The following is a 23279-nucleotide window of genomic DNA, read 5'->3' as shown; positions in this document are numbered from 1 at the left end:
AGAGTCACGGGGAGGCCCAAGAGACTGATGCGACCTCCGGGTCGTTTTAAGGATTTTTTTGTGTAACCCTAGGGGCTAGGGTTTAGAAAGGGGGGGGGGTTATGTAACGACCCGGTATAGTGTTCTGTGTTTGTGGGTGTGTTATGGTTCTCATGGCTACTAGCAGGGGTTAAATATGTCAGGACAGATGGAAAGGTTGGGGGGGTATGATGGGTAATCCCGCGGGATTTGGAAATGCATAAAGAGGGATGAGTGTCTCATATCTCTCTTCTGTTCGGGCCTTGATCTGTTCCTATGAGAGTGACCTTAACTCGACATGTATAATTGTGTACGTTCGGCATTTAGCGGCGTGGGCTGTGGCCTGAACAATAGCCCAGTTTAGTAATAAACCTGTGTTATAACCTGTACACCTAGAGTCCGTCTCTTTTCTCTTTAATGACCCAGCCGGGTCATTACAATATGTTTACAATACCGCGTTGGTAATAAGGCATTTTGTTCGACCGAATGGGCAAATGTCTGTGTGAGCATTTGAAATAAGATCAGGCACAAAAAAAAGCTAATATCTGTGATACAGATGTTACTAGAAACTTCTGGGTAGCTAGCTAACTTTAGCTTGGTAGCTAGCTAGCACCAATGCAAACAGCCTAAAAACAATGACCAGTAGAAACTGCAGTAATTTTCACTATTCTTAGCAATGATTTCAAATCAAATATTATTTCTCACATGCGCCGAATACAAGTGTAGACTTGTTAGGAATCCTTGTAAGTATTAGCTAGGTAGCCACTTGTTGTTCGCCTATTGAAATTGAACTTCAGTTCATGAAAATAACTAGCCAGCTACTTAACCCTGTTGCCCAAAGCTAACGTTATAAGCAGCTAGCTAGCTTCATCTGTACACTTGACCGGACCGGGTTATGTTTTGTGAAGCTAGCCACAATAAGGATTAGCCACAATAGTGGAATTTGCGGTTCGCTTTCAAAATAAAAGTACCTATTTGAAAGTGACGCGAAGGTTACAATTGGTGGAATCATGCCATATTTAGACTAGATAATGTTGGAATGTGGAGCAATGAAATGGGGTATCAGTCTACTCGGTGACACCCACAGAACACAACTGAAGAGTTTACGCAAATATTAGCATTGTAGCTGTTATCGTGGGATTGTGACTGTGTGATATCACCTCCCCAGTCAGCCTAATGTGTGTATTGACATTAATTTTGCACTGTACAATTTAACCTAAGGATTTGGGATCAATGAAATGGAGTATCAGTCTACTCGGTACCCACGTGCTTTTTCCCCAATGTCCTCCTCAGTTATCAGCAGTGGTGTAAAGTATTTAAGTAAAAAATAATTTAAAGTACTACTTAAATAGTTTTTTTGCGTGTCTGTACTTTACTATTTATATTTTTGACAACTTTTACTTCACTACATTCCTAAAGAAAATAATGTACTTTTTACTCCATACATTTTCCCTGACACCAAAAAGTACTCGTTACATTTTGAATGCTTAGCAGGACAGGAAAATGGTCCAATTCACACACAAGAGAACATCCCTGGCCATCCCTAATGCCTTCTATCTGGCAGACTCACTAGACACAAGTGCTTCGTTTGTAAATCATGTTGGAGTGTGCCCCTGGCTTTCCGTAAATAAAAAAGTAAAAGAAAAGAAAATAGTGCCGTCTGGTTTGCTAAATATGATGAATGAAATAATTTTTAATTTTGATACTTTAGTATATTTTTGCAATTACATTTACTTTTGATATCTTCACACAGATGGGTCCGACCACCATTAATCAAATAACTTTCTTTATAAATTAGCTGTATTTTAGATGACACCTAGCTAGATAGCTAGCTAACTATAGCTACTGAAACAGATTGTCGTTTTGCTATGTTTTTGGGGAAGAATTTTGTTTGCATACATCAGCTAGCTAGCTTTTTTATGACCAGCACTGTCCAGACAGAGCTTGGGGAAGGGCAGGTGCGCGGGACAACTTTACCAGCGTCATAGCATACTTATCAATGAATCATTGTGACATGAAATACGAGTGATGGTGTTATCAATGTGTAACTACATTAAAAAATATATATGAACGTGTTAAATTAAATTGTGACATGCAGTCATTTAAGTCATGATTAGTTAACAAGCTTATTTGACTCGTCAAAGTGTTATTTGACGTATCATTTTTGACACGCAAAGACCCAAACTGCGTTCTATATTAACCCAGTCAGTCACATGTTACCCTTTTATAATTACTAACTTTGCAAAAGACTTGAAACTATGCCTTCAGGTTGCTCATCAGATAAGCATGGATCACCAAACCATGCTCTTTTGATGAGTAACCTTGCTGGATCGTGAAGATTTGTATTGGTGTAGCAGATGGGGATCTGTGATACTCGCTTTTTAGACAAGTGTTGCCCCTTATATAATTGAGGAAATACATTTTTAATAGTGTGATAGGCTGGAATGCTTCCGGAGGGCGGTCACGTGTGTTTTCGAGGCATAAATCCTGAGTTCGAGTCTGTCCTTTACAGTGGTGCCACTGGACTTGGATCTACAGTTGCGCTCAGCTCAACCACTGAAGTTGTTGGGGGCTGAATGTCGCAGATGGGGATCTGTGAAACTCAACCATCAGCCTGAAGTGTTGTCCCTTGCACAATTGAATGAGGCCTTTTTCAATAGTGTGGTGGGTTGGAGTCCGGGGCATACAATACATTTTTGGTCCACCAGCCACTGTGGCAGGTAGATTTAAAAATCTACCAGCCACTCAGATTTACCAGCCAAAATATTTCAAAATTACACAAACTGAAGTCTGAGCATTCTTTGTAATGTTTCTAAAACAGTAAATGTACTACTATGGTATATTGAATAATTACATTTTTTGTGACCTGAGTATTTCATCTGTGATATTTTAGTTAAGACAAATGTTAATCTGCCCCTTGTAAGGGCAGGAGGTTACCGTTGTTGTGCGACTCAAGTCATGTTTGTGCCTGTGAGATTGTCTGACTTGTAGAAGCATTGTCTTCTCTTCCCTAGCGGTTTGCGTAGTTCTTTGACTTTGCAATTAATTTACCAGCTTTGAAACACAACAGCGGAAATACTTAAACTGCTTCTGTGGCATTTATTTTACTATAAATGTGATCATACTTTTTTTATTGAGAAATGCACTGGTTGGAAATCTTTAGGATGGCGGTCACGTGTTTCCAAGGCAGATCCTGAATGAAATTCTCGATATGAGCTGAATGAGGGGGAAAGCAGTACTCTATAAGCAAGCAGTTTGTCGTCCTTTACATAAACTTCCTGAACTTATCCCTATAGGCTTTAGCTAAGTGGGCTAACAGTCTTGTGACATGCAAGAGACCTGGTTCGAACCCAGTCAGCCACAAGATTTAAATAGGGAGTGGAAAGGTTATCCTAAGAAGGGCTGTGACCGGGCTTTTCAACTATACTGAACAAAAATATAAATGCAACAGGTTAAGTGTTGGTCCCATGTTTCATGAGCTGAAATAAAAGATCCCAGAAATGTCCCATACGCACAAAGTTGGCTCAAATTTTGTTAACAAATTTGTTTACGTCCCTGTTAGTGAGCATTGATCCTTTGCCAAGATAATCCATCCACCTGAAATGTGTGGCAAATCACAAAGGTGATTTAAACAGCATGATCATTACACAGGTGCACCTTGTGCTGAGGACAATAAAAGGCCACACTTAAATGCGCAGTTGTCACAAAACACAATGCCACAGATCTCTTATTTTGAGGGTGCACACAATTGGCATGCTTACTGCAGGAATGTCCACCAGAGCTGTTGCCAGAGAATTTAATGTTAATTTCTTTACCATAAGCCTTCGTTTTAGAGAATTTGGCAGTATGTCCAACCGCAGACCACGTGTAACCACGCCAGACTAGGACCTCCACACCCGGCTTCTTCACCTGCGGGATCATCTGAGACAGGCCACCCGGACAGCTGATAAGACTGAGGAGTATTTCTGTCTGTAATAAAGCCCTTTTTTGGGGGAATAACTCATTCTGATTGGCTGGGCTTGGATCCCCAGTGGGTGGGCCTATGCCCTCCCAGGCCCACCCACGGCTGCGCCCCTGCCCAGTCATGTGAAATCGATTTAGATTAGGGCCTAATTCATTATTTTCAATTGACTGATTTCCTTAAATTAACTGTAACTCAGTAAAATCCTTAATTGTTGCATGTTGCGTTTCTATTTTTGTTCAGTCTATTTTCTTAGACGCCAATTTTTTTGTTGTTGTGACACTCCCTTCTAACGCTCCCTTCTAACGTGTCCTGCACAGCCTGTGATCATCATAGAGGGGAGACAGAAGGCATGTCCATGTTCCAGAGTCTTCACTTTCAGGAATGTGGTCATAATAGCTTATTGCCAAAACAGTAAAAACACTAGAGCCAAATTCATAGAAAGAAAATGAATGCAATATGCCACATTGGCTTCAGAAACTGCCAGAAGCTTCTGTTTACCACAGAGAGAGTTTAATCTGTTCTCCTCCATCTTTCCTGGCTGGCATAGTACCAGGATGTTGTCTCTGGTTTTGAATCTGAATTTATAGAACTGAATGCATCTGAGAAGTTGAATGTATTAACTTTGATTAACTTAAATGATATTTTGTTAACTTGGAAGACAGTGAATGCAATATCTACCATATTGGAACTTAATATATAAATATTGAATTTGAAAATTAAATGCTAAATTAATTCATTTCTGTTTCAAATCATAAAATACAAGTTCAATTTCTGAATTGAATTATTCAATTAGTGCATTACAAATTCAAACAATTTCTGTTGGCACAATTTTCATACATTTGATTTACTGCTTTTAGAAATGAAAGCACTATGTATCTAGTCCCTCCATTTGAGGAAGTCATATGTATTTGGGCAAATTCACTTATAGTGTATTGAAGTAGTCAAAAGTTAAGTATTTGAACCCATATTCCTTGCACTCAATGACTGTCAAGCTTGTGACTACAAACTCTTTGGATGCATTTGCAGTTTGTTTTGGTTCTGTTTCAGATTATGCTTTGCCCAATTGGAACTGAATGGGAAATAGTTTGAGTCACTTTTATTGTAAATAAGAATAGAAGATGTTTCTGAACACTCCTACTTTAATGTAGATGCTACCGTGATTACTCATTATTCATGATTATCCGTAATCATAGTAGCATCTACATTAATGTAGAAGTGTTTAGAAACGTATTGTATTATTTACAATACAATTTACTCCAAAATGACACGATACATTTCACCATTCAATTCCTATTGAGCACAACATAATCTGAAACACACCCAAAATAAACTGCAAATATATCCAACAGTGCTTTCATTTCTAAATGGTAAACAGATATGAATGAAAATACCCTCAACTGAAAGGTGGCATTGTACTATCGCCTTATATGAAACATTTGATCTCAAATTCACAATGCTGGCGTATAGAGCCAAATTAAAAGTTTAGGCGTCACTGTTCAGATAAATACAGTGGCGTATACCAGTAGGCTTTTTTGTCTATGTATGCAGGTGTGATTGTCTCTAACCCTTTGACAGGTGATCCCTTGATTGCGGAAGAGGAAATGGTTGATTTGACCTATCAGGTTTTTACATCATCTTTTGTGGACCTCACAAACAACAATGACTCAATAGTGGTGAGTGCAAATCTGCAAGTAGCCAATCGCATTTAATTGTCACTTTTCACATGGTGTATGTGTGAATTTTAATATTCTCTTTTGCTGTTTCATATTGACTCAATTTCCCTGGCCTTTGACATCCATTGCAGGTTGTAGATGGTGAGTTTTTCTCTGAATATCATCATCATTTAGAAATGTGATTTATATGTTGAGTTGAGGCTAGTGTTGAATGCCTTTTGTGGGTCCAAAACAAGGTCCAAAGCGAAGACGTGACTGGGAAAGTTACGTGCTGAGCAGTGATGAAGAAGGGGCAGCTGTTGTTGTTCCTGATAGTCCAGCGACAGCCCCCCTCTCCACTACCCCTGAGCCCAGTAGCACAGCCAGGTGAGACCGATCAGACCACCCTGCTTACCTTACTATAACCTGTACAATTGTGACTGTAGCCCCACTCTAAAGGTGTGGTTAAAATGCATGGATTCTATTGTTCACAGATCAACCCCAACAACAATCAGTTGTCCCATCTGTATGGACACGTTCGGGGAGGTAAGTCAGACTTTCACTTTTCCCTTGATGTTAAGCCTCTGGAAATCAGTGTAACTGGCTGTTGTGTGAAGCATTAATTGTATGCACCTTGTAAACAAGCTTCTGCCGCACCCCTCAGATAATTGATGGTGGGAGAACGCTAGTCTCCTCCCAGTGTGGTCACCTGTTCTGCAACACATGCTTAAGTGACTCACTTGCCAAATCACAGACATGCCCAACCTGCAGGAAGAAACTGAATCATCAGCAGTATCATCAAATTTACATCTAATCTGTGTTCCTCTTAAACATATTCTGATTGTTGGAGCTTTTTGCACATTGCTTGATGGTTTGGTTCTTTGTTTATTTATGGTTAAATGGTCTTGTCATTTATATCTTAAATTTGCACAAATGGGATTTTTTTTTACTGGCCACATGCGGGTTTAACACATTTGAGGGAGGAGCATGTAACCAATCATACACGTCATTGTACGATTGCCTCACTGTACACTATGAAAGTATATTGTGTACAACGTTTTCATGTAATCGTTGTTGTAAATGTGTGTTATGCCTGTGTTTAGACCATCTAGATTACATTTCACTGTTGTGACCCAAAGCGTTCTTGAGAGCTCAAAGAAACTCAACTATTTTGTTTGTTCATATGTATTGTTTATAAATAAATAATTAAAGAATTTGTTTTTAGCCCTTTCTGTGTGTTAAAAAAACAAAACAATTATTTTTTATAAATATTTATTGGTTCAGATATTGGGGTGGCAGGTAGTCTAGTGTTTAGAGCGTTGGGCCTGTTCCCCGGTAGGCGTCATTGTAAATATACATTTGTTCTTAACTGACTTGCCTAGTTAAATTAAATAAATTGGGCCCCTGTATAATATAATGAAATTTGCAACACACATTGAAGAGAATGGGGTGGGGAAAAGTCGAATTCAGGAAGTAGTTTTACTGTAATGTTTGCGCCTAGGAAAAAATAATTTAATTAAAGCATTGTGTGTGTGTGTATATGTTCATTGATTTCATTCAGTTTGGCTGGAGACATCAAGGCCAGCTTGATTTTCTGATAAGTGTTCTGCGGTTGCGCATTCAGTTGTTACGGAAAACTCGTAAGTAAAATCACATGATTTGTGTCTTGTCATATGACATTGATGCGGGCGGCAAGCGACCAGCGACTCACTGGACTTCACAAAAAGAGAGAACCCTAAACTGTCAGAGATGAAATTATTAACTTTTTTGTGCCGATAATATGTGGAGTATGGAATGTTGGGGAGTTTTGTCTACGATTGCTGCCGCCTGTCTGTTAGGTAAGGTTTGTTGTCTTAGCTAATCAACATTAACGTTAGCTTTAGCAGGCAGCACTCTGTTTTTAGATATCTAGATATGACTAAAGGCAATTTGTTTACATGGGGTTATTTGAGGTACCCACTTTTGCCAATGGCACTGTAGATACCTTTTTTTGTTTGTAAAATTTGTCAAGACAGCCACACCATATGTCACAATTTTGATTTGATTTGACATATTTTACAAAACGTGATAACTAATTGAATGATTCAAAATGTTCATAAATGACTGAATGCAAAATTACACACTGCTTTGCAACTTTGTTGAATAAATGCAGCTATAAAAGTTTAACATTCCACTTGTCATGTTAAGACATTTAAATATTTTATTCATCAAGCACTTCAGCAAAACTGTAAATTACCCAAGCAGTTGCCAATGCTCTGGCAATCTAAACGCAATAGAATATAATGTACAGTACACACAGAAGGCCCTGGCCAACTCGGAGCATTTTGGAGTTTAAACCAGGGGAAATCATATGACCTGGTTTTGAATAATTGCAATTATTGAAGAGGGTGTCTTTCTCTTAGCAAAGCAGCTCAGCTCATGGCTAATGTGATTACTGCGACAATAAGGTCTCTGTTTGCTGCTGCTCTCGCTTCTGTTTCCCCAACTCACTGACAGGTCAGACACCATGATACCTTGTGTTAACGGCATGTGATAATGAGACAAGATATCATGGTGTCTGACCTGTCCACAAATAGCTACATATCCTAAAGAAGACTTACTTTGAAATACTTATTGTGAAACATTGGCTACCACATTGTGAAATAGATCAGTTGGGTGTGATTCAGAATGGCAGCATCATTGTAAAATATCAAAGGAATGAGGAAGTAGACGTCTAAAATCTTTCATGTTGGAACTTTGTGCCATTCTTTGATTAGAAACCAGGCTTAAAAAAACATGTGCTTTACAATTTATAAGACCACAAATACAAAAGGGATTTGGAGAATATGCCACAAAGGCCTACTACTGATGGATTTTCCTCAAACAGTAAGGGTTGAAATCTGTGAATGCCTACTGAAAGATAATCTAATTACAGTGAGGGGAAGGTTACAGTGCTGTGAAAAAGTTTTTGCCCCCTTTCTGATTTTCTCTACATTTGCATATGTTTTAATACTGAATGTTATCGGATCTTCAACCAAAACATAATAAAAGATAAAGGGAACCTGAGTGAACAAATAACAATGACATACTTATTTCATAAACAAAGTTATGTAACACCCAATGCTCATTTGTGAAAAAGTAATTGCCCCTTTACAAGCAATAACTGGTTGTGCCACCTTTAGCTGCAATGACTCCAACCAAACACTTCCTGTAGTTATTGATCAGTCTCTCACGTCGCTATGGATGAATTTTGGCCCACTTCCATGCAGAACTGCTGTGACTCAGCAACATTTGTGGGTTTTCAAGGATGAATTGCTTGTTTCAAGCCCAACATCACAATTGGGATTAGGTCTGGATTTTGACTAGGCCATTCCAAAACTTCAAATGTGTTGCTTTTTAGCCATTTTCATGTAGACTTGATTGTGTGTTTTGGGTCATTGTCTTGCTGCATGACCCAACTGCACATTAGCTTCAGCTCACAGACGGATGGCCTGACATTCTCCTGTAGAATTCTCTGATACGGAGCAGATTTCATGGTTCCTTCTATTAAGGCAAGTCATCCAGGTCCTGAGGCAGCAAAGCATCCCCAAACCATCAGGCTACCACCACCATGCTTAACTGTTGGTATGAGGTTCTTAATGTGGAAAGCAGTGTTTGGTTTTTGCCAGGCATAATGGGACCCATGTCACCCAAAAAGTTATACTTTTGATATCTCTGTCCATAGAACATTCTTCCAAGAGTCTTGATGATTTTCCAGGTGCTTTTTGGCAAACTTGATTCAACTTTTGGACGACATGGGTCCCATTATGCCATAGAGGAAACCAGAAAGCGGACAAATACTTTTTCACGGCACTGTAGGTGTCACACGACCTCCTGAAATGTGTTAAGCCTGTCACGCCTGCTCCTGCTCCTGCTCCTGCTCCCCCTCCCCCTCCCCCTCCCCCTCCCCCTCCCCCTCCCCCTCCCCCTCCCCCTGGCGTTCAAAGGTGCCAGACTCCCCAGCATTACTCACTCCTGCCACCATCAGTACACACGTGCATCAGTGATTATTGGACTCACCTGGACTCAATCACCTGTTTATTACCTCCCCTATAATTGTCAGTTCCCCAGCTCTGTTCCCCACTGCTGTGTTAATGTTCGTATGTCGTTGTTACCCGTGTGCTGACGCTGTTCCAGTGTTGGTACCTGTCTGTTCTGCATTAAATGTTCAACACCCCGTACCGTCTTCTCATCTCCAGTCCTTTCAAAGCCATCAAATACCAATCTCCAATGACCATTTTTCTTCTGAACCATACTAATTAGTCATTGACCCATTATTTTTCCAGAAAATCCAGCTTCCCATGTCATGATCTGCTCTATTTCCAGGGTATGCCTTTGTCTATCTACCACATTGATACTTAGAGAGAGGCTGGGAATATAAATGTTTTCCTGTTTCTAGAACTATTTGCTCTAAAAGTCTGGTTATAACAGGTGTGGTGGTGAGCCAGACGACAGCTCCCACGATGGTTCCTGCTGTGATGAACACCACATTCATTGAGAATGTGACGGCGACCACCAGAGTCAGTGAGACCACCACAGTCAGTGAGAATGTGACCGTGACCACACCTATGATCCTCAGCACCACATCCCCAGGCTGCTCTGCCCTCAACACCTCCACCTGTGAGACCTGTGTCCCAGGGTCCTACTCTGACAATGGTGAGTCTAGATGTCCTGCTAGCCTTACTTACCCTGGCCTGGCAGAAAGATGCTTAGTTTCAGTGAAGGGGCAGCAGGTAGCCTAGCGGTTAAGAGCATTGTCAGTAACCCAAATAATTACTCGGTTTTGTTTCTCACCACAACCTATACATTTGATAGAAACACAGCACAGCCAATTGATGCAGCACTGTAATGTCGTTTTTACCCATGTAACATCTATTTTGTTGTGGATGTGGACACAGGAGTTGTGTTGTTGGTATGTAAGCGTTGGTGTATTATTTGACTCCTGAAATTTCTCTGACCTCTACAGACTAACTGAAAGCGAAAGCTTCTTTGGCTCAAATGTAAAATGAAGGTGGTAAGTGTTGTGAACAGCACCACCTGTTCAATAACAGCCTTCTGATGTCTCCCCAGACACCCTGCTGTGTTCCTGCTGCCATGAGCCAGGGCTGTGTCTGTTCGCTGGGGCTTGCCTCCCATGTTCCAGAGGGTTCTTTCAGCCTCTGGCTGGACAACAGCGATGTCAGCCCTGCAGCCAGGGTTTTTACACCAAGTACGTCTCTGTCAACTGAGGGCATAGTTGATTCACAAACATTCTGTATACCACTGTTGCATTGACCCTCTTCCTGTTCTCCATCTCACCTTGCAGTTTTACCGGCAGCCTTATGTGTCAGTCCTGCTCCCCAGGCTCCTACAGCAACAACACAGGCTCAGACTCCTGCCGAAGCTGTTCTCCAGGTATTTATATCAATATGTTTCTGTTCTTGTTGTATAATCATTGCAATAATGACTTACTTGTTACTATTATTATATTATAGTGTGTTTGTTTGTTCATCCATGCCTACGCAGAGAAAAAGGAGTGAATAAAAATGTTGTAACAACTGACGAAAACAATCAGCTCTACTGTATAAGAGCTGGGCTTCAGTCATGCACATTAAAGTAATCCAACTCTTTAGAAATATTAAATTGGATGTATCTGTTTTTTAAATGGAATGTGTTATTTTCAGGTTTCTATACATCACAACAAAATGCCACATTGTGCAGTCCATGTCAACAGGGAACGTTCTGCAAGTAAGTGGCCCTTTTGTCACCTAGAGATTTGTGTTTTCTTAACTAGTGTGGTTTGCACTGCAGCGGGATCCACACAACTGGCCCTGTTGCTTGTCTGCAGATCTAACATCACATGCTCTCATCTCATGCAATGCAACTGATATTACTTCCCAAAACAGGACACACACACACACACACACACACACACAATTGGGTTAGTAGTAGGCATTGAAGAAATTATTTCATAGTTCAGTCATCAGACATGGGGTGGTGATAGCCAGCTGTATTAAACAGTATTTTGTAAATAAGTTCTTCCCTATTCATTGCACCCTTGTGGCCGTCCCTCCCACAGCTCCTCCAGTTGTGCTCTGTGTCAGATCTGTCCTGCTGGTACAGAGTCTCTGCAGCCAGCTGCCAAGGAGTGCACACCATGTCGTCCAGGTAACTGCCAGTGCCAGCCAACAATATCAATGCATGCAGTGTGTTAAAATATTAAAGAGAATGTTTAAAATGTTTTTCTGAGAATGTTCCATTCAATGTATTATAAAGTAAATATTAGACTATGACTGTATATGAAGTAGCTCTATTCACAGATGGTTTATCTGGCACTGCATTGATTACATCTATAAACACACTAAATGAAGGCATGATCTACACTGAACAAAAATATAAATACAACATGCAACAAGATACATTAAAAAGTAGGGGCCTGGACCAGAAAACTAGTCAGTATCTGGTGTGACCACCATTTGCCTCATGCAGTGCAACACATCTCCTTCGCATAGAGTTGATCAGGCTGTTGATTGTGGCCTGTGGAATGTTGTCCCACTCCTCTTCAATGGCTGTGCGAAGTTGCTGGATATTGTCAGGAACTGGAACACGCTGTCGTACACATCGATCCAGAGCATCCCAAACATGCTCAATGGGTGACATGTCTGGTGAGTATGCAGGAAGAACTGGGACATTTTCAGCTTCCAGGAATTGTGTACAGATCCTTGTGACATGTGGCTGTGCATTATCATGCACAGGTGACTGCGGCAGATGAATGGCACGACAATGGGCCTCAGGATCTCGTCATTCAAATTGCCATCGATAAAATGCAATTGTGTTCGTTGTCCGTAGCTTATGCCTGCCCATACCATAACCCCACCGCCACCATGGAGCACACAACGTTGACATCAGCAAACTGTCGCCCACATGACGCCATACACACTGTCTGCCATCTGCCCAGTACAGTAGAAACCAGGATTCATCCATGAAGAGCACACTTCTCCAGCACGCCAGTTGCCATCGAATGTTAGCATTTTCCCACTGAAGTCGGTTACGATGCCGAACTGCAGTCAGTTCAAGACCCTAGTGAAGATGGCAAGCATGTAAATGAGCTTCCCTGAGACGATTTCTGACAGTTTGTGCAGAAATTCTTTGGTTGTGCAAACCCACAGTTTCATCAGCTGTCCGGGTGGCTGGTCTCAGACGATCCCACAGGCAAAGAAACATGATGTGGAGGTCCTGAGCTGGCGTGGTTCCACGTGGTCTGTGGTTGTGAGGCCGCTTTGATGTACTACCAATTCTCTAAAACAATGTTGGAGGTGGCTTATGGTAGAGAAATTAACATTCAATTCTCTGGCAACAGCTCTGGTGGACATTCCTGCAGTCAGCATGTCAATTGCACACTCCCTCAACTTGAGACATCTGTGGCACATTTTTAGTGGCCTTTTATTGTCCCCAACACAAGGTGCACCTACACTACCATTCAACAGTTTAGGGTCACTTAGAAATGTCCTTGTTTTTGAAAGAAAAGCACTTTTTTTTTGTCCATTAAAATAACATCAAATTGATCAGAAATACAGTGTAGACATTGTTAATGTTGTAAATGACTATTGTAGCTGGAAACGGCTGATTTTTTGGGGGGGAAAAGAAGGAATATCTACATAGGCGTACAGAGTCCCATTATCAGCAACCATCACTCATGTGTTCCAATGGCACGTTGTGTTAGCTAACCCAAGTTTATAATTTTAAAAGGCTAATTGATCATTAGAAAACTATTTTGCAATTATGTTAGCACAGCTGAAAACTGGTGTTCTGATTAAAGAAGCAATAAAACTGGCCTTTAGACTAGTTGAGTAGCTGGAGCATCAGCATTTTGTGGGTTCGATTACACCAGTCTCAAGGCCAGCACCCCGGAGTCGCCTCTTCACTGTTGACGTTGAGATTGGTGTTTTGTGGGTACTATTTAATGAAGCTGCCAGTTGAGGACTTGTGAGGCTTTTGTTTCTCAAACTAGACACTAATGTACTTGTCCTCTGGCTCAGTTGTGCACCGGGGCCTCCCACTCTTTCTATTCTGGTTAGAGACAGTTTGCGCTGTTCTGTGAAGGGAGTAGTACACAGCGATGTACTAGATCTTCAGTTTCTTGGAAATTTCTCACATGGAATAGCCTTCATTTCTCAGAACAAGAATAGACTGATGAGTTTCAGAAGAAAGCTATTTGTTTCTGGCCATTTTGAGCCTGTAATCGAACCCACAAATGCTGATGCTCCAGATACTCAACTAGTCTAAAGAAGACCAGTTTTATTGCTTCTTTAATCAGAACACCAGTTTTCAACTGTGCTAACATAATTGCAAAAGGGTTTTCTAATGATCAATTAGAATGCTAAACTTGGATTAGCTAACACAACATGCCATTGGAACACAGGAGTGATGGTTGCTGATAATGGGCCTATGTAGATATTCCATTACAAATCAGCCGTTTCCAGCTACAATAGTCATTTACAACATTAACAATGTCTACACTGTATTGTTGATCAATTTGATGTTACTTTAATGGGCAAAAAATTTGCTTTTCTTTCAAAAAGAAGGACATTTCTAAGTGACCCCAAACTTTTGAACAGTAGTGTATGTAAGTATCATGCTGTTTAATCAGCTTCTTGATATGCCACACCTGTCTGGTGGATGGATTTATCTTGGCAAAGGAGAAATTTGTGCACAAAATTTGAGAGAAGCTTGTGCGTATGGAAAATTTCTGGGATCTTTTATTTCAGCTCATGAAACATGGGACCAACACTTTACATGTTGTGTTCATATTTTTGTTCAGTATAATTTAAGATAGTACACCGTAATAGCAGAGATTCAGTCAGTTTTAAATGGATGACATTTTAGTGGAGGAATCTGATTAGAATGTATTGATGAGATGATGTTTGGTTTTGGACAGGTATGCACAAGGCTCCCCGTCAGAGTATGTGTCAAATCTGCAGCAGTGGCTTCTTCCAGATCCGCTGGGGCCAGGAGACCTGTAACCTCTGCCCTGAAAACCACTACTGCCCAGTCAGTACCACATCCCTTACTCCCAGTAAACACCTCCAATACTGAAAGTATCATTAAGGGATTTCCTGACCAGCTTGAATGACCAAGGCTCACTTCATCTGTTCCACAGAGTCCAGATGTGAACCCCATCCTGTGCCCCGGTGATGCCTTTTGTCCTGAAGGCAGCACTGCTCCAGGTTACTGCATGGAGACCTTCTTTCGCAAGGCAGGGGAGGAGTGTGAGCTGGCCCCCGTCACCATTGCTCTACTTGTCATAGGAGGAGGAGGTATGTCTGAAGAAACATGTTGAAAATATTGGTGTAGTGGAAGGAAAGTGGTTTGAACTTTAGGCTACCACTTAGATGTTGAAAACCCTTGTCAAGCTGTCATAATGAAGTGAGCAAAATAATTGGCTTCCCATATTAACTTTTTTTTTTGTGACCCTTTGAGAAAAGTTGTTCACTGACTTGAACCTTGTTTATTTATTCTAATTGCACAAATTGTATGCATTTTCTGGGCACTACTAAGTACAAATATCCAAATATATAATTGAATTATCTTGTTTAGAGGTCATTTGATCAGGAGGCCACATCTTGTAGCAAAAACAAAGTGAAATAGAAATCATGCTGAAGTAATAATGTAGTAAGTGAACGTTGTAGTTGTGTTGCAAACAGTCTTTTGATGTGTTTTCTTTATTTTCTCTGGTCCAGTGGCCCTACTCTTCGTCATCCTGCTGGTGTTGCGTCGAAGGCGAGACACAGACGGAGAGCTTTCCCTCGTACGACAACCTCTGTTACGCAAAGAGCGGCCGCAAGGTCGATACTATGGGATCCCATGTGATGCCGAGCCAGTATATGCTGGTTGGTGAGCATGTCCCCAGCCCCATCTGATGCCTCAAATTATTGGGGTAAAATGTCTGGCTTTCAGAGCAGAATCAACGTACCTCAGCTTTGGACTAATGGACCATAAGAGAAAGCAGACTCACACCAAATCCTAGCCATGGTTTACCATGTCCATTTGAGTACTTTTGATAACTCACCAGCTCTTTCATGCGGTACATCTTCTAGATGTATTATTTTATTTATTTAACTAGGCAAGTCAGTTAAGAACAAATTCTTATTTTCAATGACAGCCTAGGACCAGTGGATTAACTGCCTTGTTCAGGGGCAGAACAACAGATTTTTACCTTGTCAGCTCGGGGATTCGATATTGCAACCTTTCGGTTACTAGTCCAACGCTCTAACCACTAGGCTACCTGCTGCCGTCATTCTTGACAAGCAGATGTGTTTTTCTTCTGTATTTTGTGCTTTAGTGACCCTAATATATTTGTTAAAAAGAAGAAAAAATGTCAGCAATTTAATTCCTCTTTAGGTTAATTAGGTCAATGGTTTAAAGAGGCACACTGGATGGTTGAGGAGGTTTGAAAAGTGCTTGTTGAGCCTCTTATCAGGACTTTATATGAAAAGCACTTTTGTTTTTGTTTGTAAATGTTACTGCATTCATTTATGGTAGACCGAAAGTTATGCTTTAAAGATTGTTTTAAGTAAATGTTCCCCTCTTTCACAGAAATAATCTTTCCTGGTTATACAGATTAATGATATTGATGATGTGAGGTACTATGTATTATCTTTATGTTTGAAATGCATCACATAACATCTATATTCAGCATTAGTAATGTTTTTGACCTGTTCTTTAAAAGAAAAGTATATTTGTATGTTTTAAAGAAAAACACCAACTCCACTCCAAGGTATATACTGGAATAAAGCACAACTTTGCACTACTTTCAAGTGAAATTCTGTTGTATAATTACTAGCCTATAAGATGCATACTGAAGTTATTTCCATGATGGAAGTTTATTAACAAAATATCTGTAAAACACGCAATAAACACCAAAAGGATGTTTCATGAGATGTGCGAGCAAGAAAACTAACTTTATACAGGATCGCGTACTGATTGTCCTAATGTGGTACACCGTAGTAGTTCATTGCGTAACAAAAAAAGATGGGGGACACCATGGCAAGGAACGTCTCTGGTATGTAATGCTTTGTCACATTATTCAGAAAATAGCTACCTGTGATAAATTCAATGTTTTCTGTAAACTCTATTGCTCTGTTTTACAATCATAATAGCTAATCTCTTGCCTAACAAGGCGACTTTCGTGGCTATGATTACCACATTCTAAGGTTATCAAATGCCATCTCATACATACTCTAGTCTGATTAAGCGGTAGTTATACACTGAGTATATGTAACCGATGTGAAATGGCTAGCTAGTTAGCGGTGATGCGCGCTAATAGCCTTTCAAACGGTGACGTCACTCGCTTTGAGACCTTGAAGTAGTGGTTCCCCTTGCTCTGCAAGGGCCGCGGCTTTTGTGGAGCGATGGGTAACGATGCTTCGTGGGTGACTGTTGTTGTGTGCAGAGGGTCCCTGGTTTGTGCCCGGGTCGGGGCGAGGGGACGGACATAAAGTTAAACTGTTACATATACAACACAGAATGTTGAGTAAAATTAATTTAAACTTACTCTACCGGTTGTCTGTGGTTTGTCCGGCTGCTTGAAATTTGAGACAAAATATTCTCAGGTAAATATTGTTTACCCGATTTAGAGAGCTGGTAGGTACGGTTCGGTTAGGCACCAAGGTAAAAATGTGTTTTAAATTTGATATTCGGATTTAACCCCCCCCCCCCCCACACACACAAAAATAAAGTGTGGATTGTATATCAGTTTTTACCCAACCCAGTATATGGCGGCAATACACCTTTTTGGATGTAGTCTGCCAATACAATCTTAAAAGGGGTTTCCTGCTTGTTTAAAGCTGTGTACAGTTCGTTAAGCGCCAGCTTGTATTTTAATTGTCCTGAGGTGGAATTTATACAGCAGTAACGATAACAGCCTACAACTCCCTCGGGAAGTAGAAGGGTCATCATTTGACCATCAGGTATTCCAAGACAGGTGAACAGTGGGTCGACACTTCTACCGCGCTGGAATAAGCACACCAGTTAGAGTTGATGAAGAGGGAAACTCTCCCCCCTCAATTTGCCCCACTGTCCTTTCCGCCAGGTGAATGGAGAATCCATCTAGTTGGATAGTTATGGGGGGTATCTTGTCTGAGAGCCATGTTTCTGAAACGCAAAGAATATTGCAGTTCCCGAGAGTCCAGTCGGTAGTAAATCCGCGATCAGAGGGGATCTATTTTATTATCAAGTGACAGTTTTTTCCCCCCCATTGCCTTAACTTCTTATGGCTGCAGAGGCATTATTGAGTAGTTTGGATGAAAGGTGCACAGAGGTGCCCAGAGTAAACGGCCTGCTCCTCAGTCATAGTTGCTAATATATGCATATTATTATTAGTATTGGATAGAAAACACTCTGAAGTTTCTACAACTGTTTGAATTATGTCTGTGAGTATAACAGAACTCATATGGCAGGCAAAAACCTGAGATAAAATCCAAACAGGACGTGGAAATTCTGAGGCTGGTCGATTTTCAACCAAGATCCTATTGAAATCACAGCGAGATATGGATGAGTTTGCTACCGCTTCCACCAGATGTCAACAGTCTGTAGAATCTTGTCTGATGCCTCTACTGTGAAGGGGGGCCGAATGAGAAGGGAATTTGTCAGGTCTGCCATGACCTGACCATTCTTTGACCATGCGCGTTCACATGAGAGGGAGCTCTGTTCCATCGCTCATCTGAAGTCAATGTAATTCTCCGGTTGGAACGTTATTCAAGATTTATGTTAACATTCTAAAGATTGATTCAATACATCTTTTGACATGTTTCTTCTGACTGTTACGGAACTTTTGGACATTGTCAGCTTTTAGTGAATGCGCTTCCTGACTTTGGATTTGTTTACCAAACACGCTACAAAAATAGCTATTTAGACATAAATGATGGACATTACCGAACAAAACAAACATTTATTGTGGAAGTGGGAGTCCTGGGAGTGCATTCCGACGAAGATCAGCAAAGGTAAGTGAAGATTTTATAATGCTTTTTATGAGTTTTGTTGACTGCACAATTTGGCGGGTAACTGTATGGCTTGCTTTTGTGGCTGAACACTGTTTTCAGATTGAATATTTTGTTTTGCCGTAAAGCTTTTTGAAATCGGACACAGCGATTGCATTAAGAACAAGTGTATCTTTTTATTCTATGTAAAACATATATCTTTCATTAAAGTTTATGATGAGTATTTCTGTTATTTGACGTGGCTCTCTGCAATTTCTCCGGATATTTTGGAGGCATTTCTGAAATTGGCGCCAATGTAAACTGAGGTTTTTGGATATAAATATTAACTTAATCGAACAAGACATATATGTATTGTGTAACATGAAGTACTATGAGTGTCATCTGATGAAGATCATCAAAGGTTAGTGATTAATTTTATCTCTATTTGTGCTTTTTGTGACTTCTCTTTGGCTGGAAAAATGGCAGAATGTTTCTGTGAGTTGGTGGTGACCTAACATAATCGTTTGTGGTGCTTTCGCTGAAAAGCCTATTTGAAATCGGACACTTTGGTGGGATTAACAACAAGATTACCTTTAAAATGGTATAAGATACTTGTATGTTTGAGGAATTTTAATTATGTTTGCATTTGGCGCCCTGCACTTTCACCGGCTGTTGTCATATCATCCCGTTAATGGGATTGCAGCCATAAGAAGTTTTAATCTCACCAGGATCCCCCCTCTCTTGCCTCTAACGCCGGCGTTTACTTTTGGGTAGCCCGAATTTTAGGTTGGAATTAGAGAGTCCAGGGCAGATGAGTCGAAGTAGAAAGCAGAATTGGGGTAAGTAACTGCCGATTTGTTGTTCAAGAGTTCTTGTCGGTTGTAAGAAATAATAGCAGATACATTTCATGAAAACAGAGTAAAAATAAACAACAAAATAATCAAACAGCAAAGTTGGGTCGGAGCTTGCAAAACGGCGACCATCCAGGACGGCACCATTTTAGGCTCATAATAAAAAATAAATAAAAATGCATTTATAGATGGCATACAAGTTTGTTATTAAGCCACAGGGAAGTTCACATTTTCGAGGAAGGCATTTCTGCCCCAAAATGCATTTTGCTAAAATAATTGTTTACACTCAAATGCCTCTCCTGTGAAGTAGTGACGCCCGACATGCCTAGTTTCCTGAAACGAGTCAAATATACCTATTGGCTTTCAAAAGTCTAAACAATACTTTCCAGCAAGTAGTACTAGCCCAAAGGCCGGCTTTTCACTTTTCATTTTACCGTCCAAACGCAATACATTCTTATCCCTTGTGGACGAGTAGGTACCTAAAACATTCTCCATTCAGGCTGCATAGGCTTCAATTTCATACTTAACATTTTTAAATGGCGAGAAGGCGGGGGAAAACTGGGAAAATATACATGCTTTCCTTATGAAACACCATTTTCCACCACCATGCTAGTGGCTAAATGCTAATCCTGGATGTTGCATATCATGTTCAGACAATCAGGTTGAAACGATCAGAACAACAGTGCATTATGGGAAACCAAGACTGTTCTCAGGGCAGACCTGGTTGTAGCTAGATATGTCCAAGTTGGGTCGGAGACAAATTTAGCATTTAAGTTAATCCTTTTTCTAAACTTAACATAATTCTCCTAACCTGCCAAAGTACACATTTTCCAAATGTTTTTGTTGCCTTTTAGCCATTAAATAAATTTGAGGAAATCGAAACCTATGCGGCCCGAAAATATTATTTATTTTTTGGTACAAATGGGTCCATGAGGGATACGAATGTATTGCCAGCTGCATACAATGCGTTTGGATAGTAAAATGAAACAACTCAATATCGCCATCTGCTGGCCTTGGGGCTAAATGTATTTTTATTCAACATTCTGGTTTGTATGGAACATTTACATGATTTTGCACACAGATGTTTCAGGGTGTAGGCCTATATTCCAATGAATTGTGTTTACAGCCTGATTAAATCAGACTACCCATAATCATGCTAGCTTGCTAGCTATTTCTTTGGTCAATGTGTTGCTAACGTGTAGTGTAATGATAATGAATATACAAGTTAGTGCCAAAATAATAGAAAAACTTGAATAAATTAGGGATATAAAGTATGTTGAAAGCAGGTGCTTTCACAAAGGTGTGGTTTCCTGAGTTTATTAAGCAATTATCATCACATCACGACACGGCTGTAGTGGAGCAGGTTGAGAACTTCAAGTTCCTTGGAGTCCACATCACCAACAAACTAACACGGTCCAAGCACACCAATAGTCGTGAAGGGGGCACGACAAAACCTTTTCCCCTTCAGGAGACTGAAAAGATTTGCCATGGGTCCTCAGATCCTCAAAAGGTTGCACCATTGAGAGCATCCTGGCGGGTTGCATCACTGCCTGGTATGGCAACTGCTCGGCCTCCGACTGCAAGGCACTACAGAGGGTAGTGTGTATGGCCCATTACATCACCGGGGCCAAGTTTCCTGCCATCCAGGACCTCTATGCCAGGCTGTGTCAAAGGAAGGCCCTAAAAATTGTCAAAGACTCCAGCCACCCTAGTCATAGACTGTTCTCAATGCTACCGCACAGGAAGCGGTACCGGAGCGCCAAGTCTAGGACCAAGAGACTCCTGAACATCTAATCAAATGGCTACCCAAACTATTTGCATTGCCCCCCCCCCCCCCCCCTTCTACACTGCTGCTACTCTCTGTTATCTATGCATAATCACTTTAATAACTCTACATGTACAGTCGTGGGCAAAAGTTTTGAGAATGACACAAATATTAATTTTCAAAGTCTGCTGCCTCAGTTGTATGCAATTTGCATATACTCCGGTGCAATTTGCATATACTCCAGAATGTTATGAAGAGTGATCAGATGAATTGCAATTAATTGCAAAGTCCCTCTTTGCCATGCAAATGAACTGAATCCTCCCAAAAATATTTCCACTGCATTTCAGCCCTGCCACAAAAGGACCAGCTGACATGTCAGTGATTCTCTCGTTAACACAGGTGTGAGTGTTGACGAGGACAAGGCTGGAGATCACCCTGTCATGCTGATTGAGTTAAAATAACAGATTGGAAGCTTCAAAAGGAGGGTGGTGCTAGGAATCATTGTTCTTCCTCTGTCAACCAAGGTTACCTGCAAGGAAACACGTGCCGTCATCATTGCTTTGCACAAAAAGGGCTTCACAGGCAAGGATATTGCTGCCAGTACGATTGCACTTAAATCAAACCATTTACCGGATCATCAAGAACTTCAAGGAGAGCGGTTGTAACACGCCAATGTAAACTCAGATTTTTTTATATAAATATGAACTTTATCAAACAAAACATGCATGTATTGTGTAACATGAAGTCCTATGAGTGTCATCTGATGAAGATAATCAAAGGTTAGTGATTAATTGTATCTCTATTTCTGCTTTTTGTGACTGCTATATTTCGCTGGAAAAATGGCTGTGCATATTGTGGTTGTGTGGTGACCTAACATAATCATTTGTAGTGCTTTCGCTGAAAAGCATATTTGAAATCGGACACTTTGGTGGGATTAACAACAAGATTACCTTTAAAATGATAAGACACATGTATGTTTGAGGAATTTTAATTATGAGATTTCTGTTGTTTGAATTTGGCGCCCTGCACTTTCACCGGCTGTTGTCATATCGATCCCGGTAGCGGGATGCAGCCATAAAAGTTAATGCAACCGCTGTGTCAGATTTAAAAAAAAAAAAAAAAAAAGCTTTACGGAAAAAGCAAACCATGCAATAATCTGAGTACGGCGCTCAGAGCCCAATCAAGACAAAAAGATATCTGCCATATTGTGCAGTCAACAGAAGCCAGAAATAACATTATAAACATTCACTTACCTTTGATGATCTTCATCAGAATGCACTCCCAGGAATGCCAGTTCCACAATAAATGTTTGTTTTGTTCGATAATGTCAATAATTTATGTCCAAATAGCTACTTTTGTTAGCGCGTTTTGTAAACAAATCCAAAGTCACGAAGCGCGTTCACTAGGAGCAGACGGAATGTCAAAAAGTTCCATTACAGTCCGTAGAAACATGTCAAACAATGTATAGAATCCATCTTTAGGATGTTTTTAACATAAATCTTCAATAATGTTCCAACTGGAGAATTCCTTTGTCTATAGAAATGCAAATGGAACAGAGCTCGCTCTCACATGAACGAGCGTCACGAGCTCAAAGCATTCTGCCAGACCTCTGACTCATTCCCCTCTCATTCGGCCCCACTTCACAGTAGAAGCCTCAAACAAGTTTCTAAAGACGGTTGACATCTAGTGGAAGCCTTAGGAAGTGCAACATGACCAATATCCCACTATCTTCAATAGGGGCTGAGTTGAAAATTGACCAACCTCAGATTTCCCACCTCCTGGTTGGATTTTCTTCTCAGGTTTTTGCCTGCCATATGAGTTCTGTTATACTCACAGACATCATTCAAACAGTTTTAGAAACTTCAGAGTGTTTTCTATCCAAATATACTAATATTATGCATATATTAGCAACTGGGACTGAGGAGCAGGCAGTTTACTCTGGGCACCTCTGGGCACTTTATTCATCCAAGCTACTCAATACCAAACCATATGCCATGGCTGTCTCAGTTACCAGATCGCAACGCAATACTTATGGCAGATTATGGAGTGGCGCCT

The 23279-nt window shown here is 40.6% G+C and overlaps 1 protein-coding gene across 3 annotated transcripts; it reads left to right on the top strand.

Moving 5' to 3' along the window:
* Positions 1-5986: 5986 nt before the first annotated feature.
* LOC129812952 (major surface trophozoite antigen 11-like) lies at positions 5987-16441 on the top strand. Of its 3 annotated transcripts, XM_055864968.1 has the most exons (10): positions 5987-6021; positions 6129-6180; positions 10084-10308; positions 10723-10861; positions 10958-11046; positions 11316-11379; positions 11711-11799; positions 14570-14682; positions 14792-14948; positions 15372-16441. In XM_055864968.1, exons 3-10 carry the CDS (start codon positions 10116-10118, stop codon positions 15527-15529), a joined length of 1002 nt encoding a protein of 333 aa, XP_055720943.1. In that variant the 5' UTR covers positions 5987-6021; positions 6129-6180; positions 10084-10115; the 3' UTR covers positions 15530-16441. The 3 variants fall into 3 exon arrangements, with proteins under 3 accessions (XP_055720943.1, XP_055720942.1, XP_055720944.1); XM_055864967.1 differs by lacking the exons at positions 5987-6021; positions 6129-6180 and adding an exon at positions 6462-7472; XM_055864969.1 differs by lacking the exons at positions 5987-6021; positions 6129-6180 and adding an exon at positions 9662-9979.
* Positions 16442-23279: the final 6838 nt, after the last annotated feature.

The sequence above is a fragment of the Salvelinus fontinalis genome, chromosome 16 (genome assembly GCF_029448725.1).
Source record: "Salvelinus fontinalis isolate EN_2023a chromosome 16, ASM2944872v1, whole genome shotgun sequence".
Lineage (NCBI taxonomy): Eukaryota > Metazoa > Chordata > Actinopteri > Salmoniformes > Salmonidae > Salvelinus > Salvelinus fontinalis.
The sequence above is the reverse complement of the archived record's forward strand: the minus strand, read 5'-3'. Positions and strand labels throughout refer to the sequence as shown.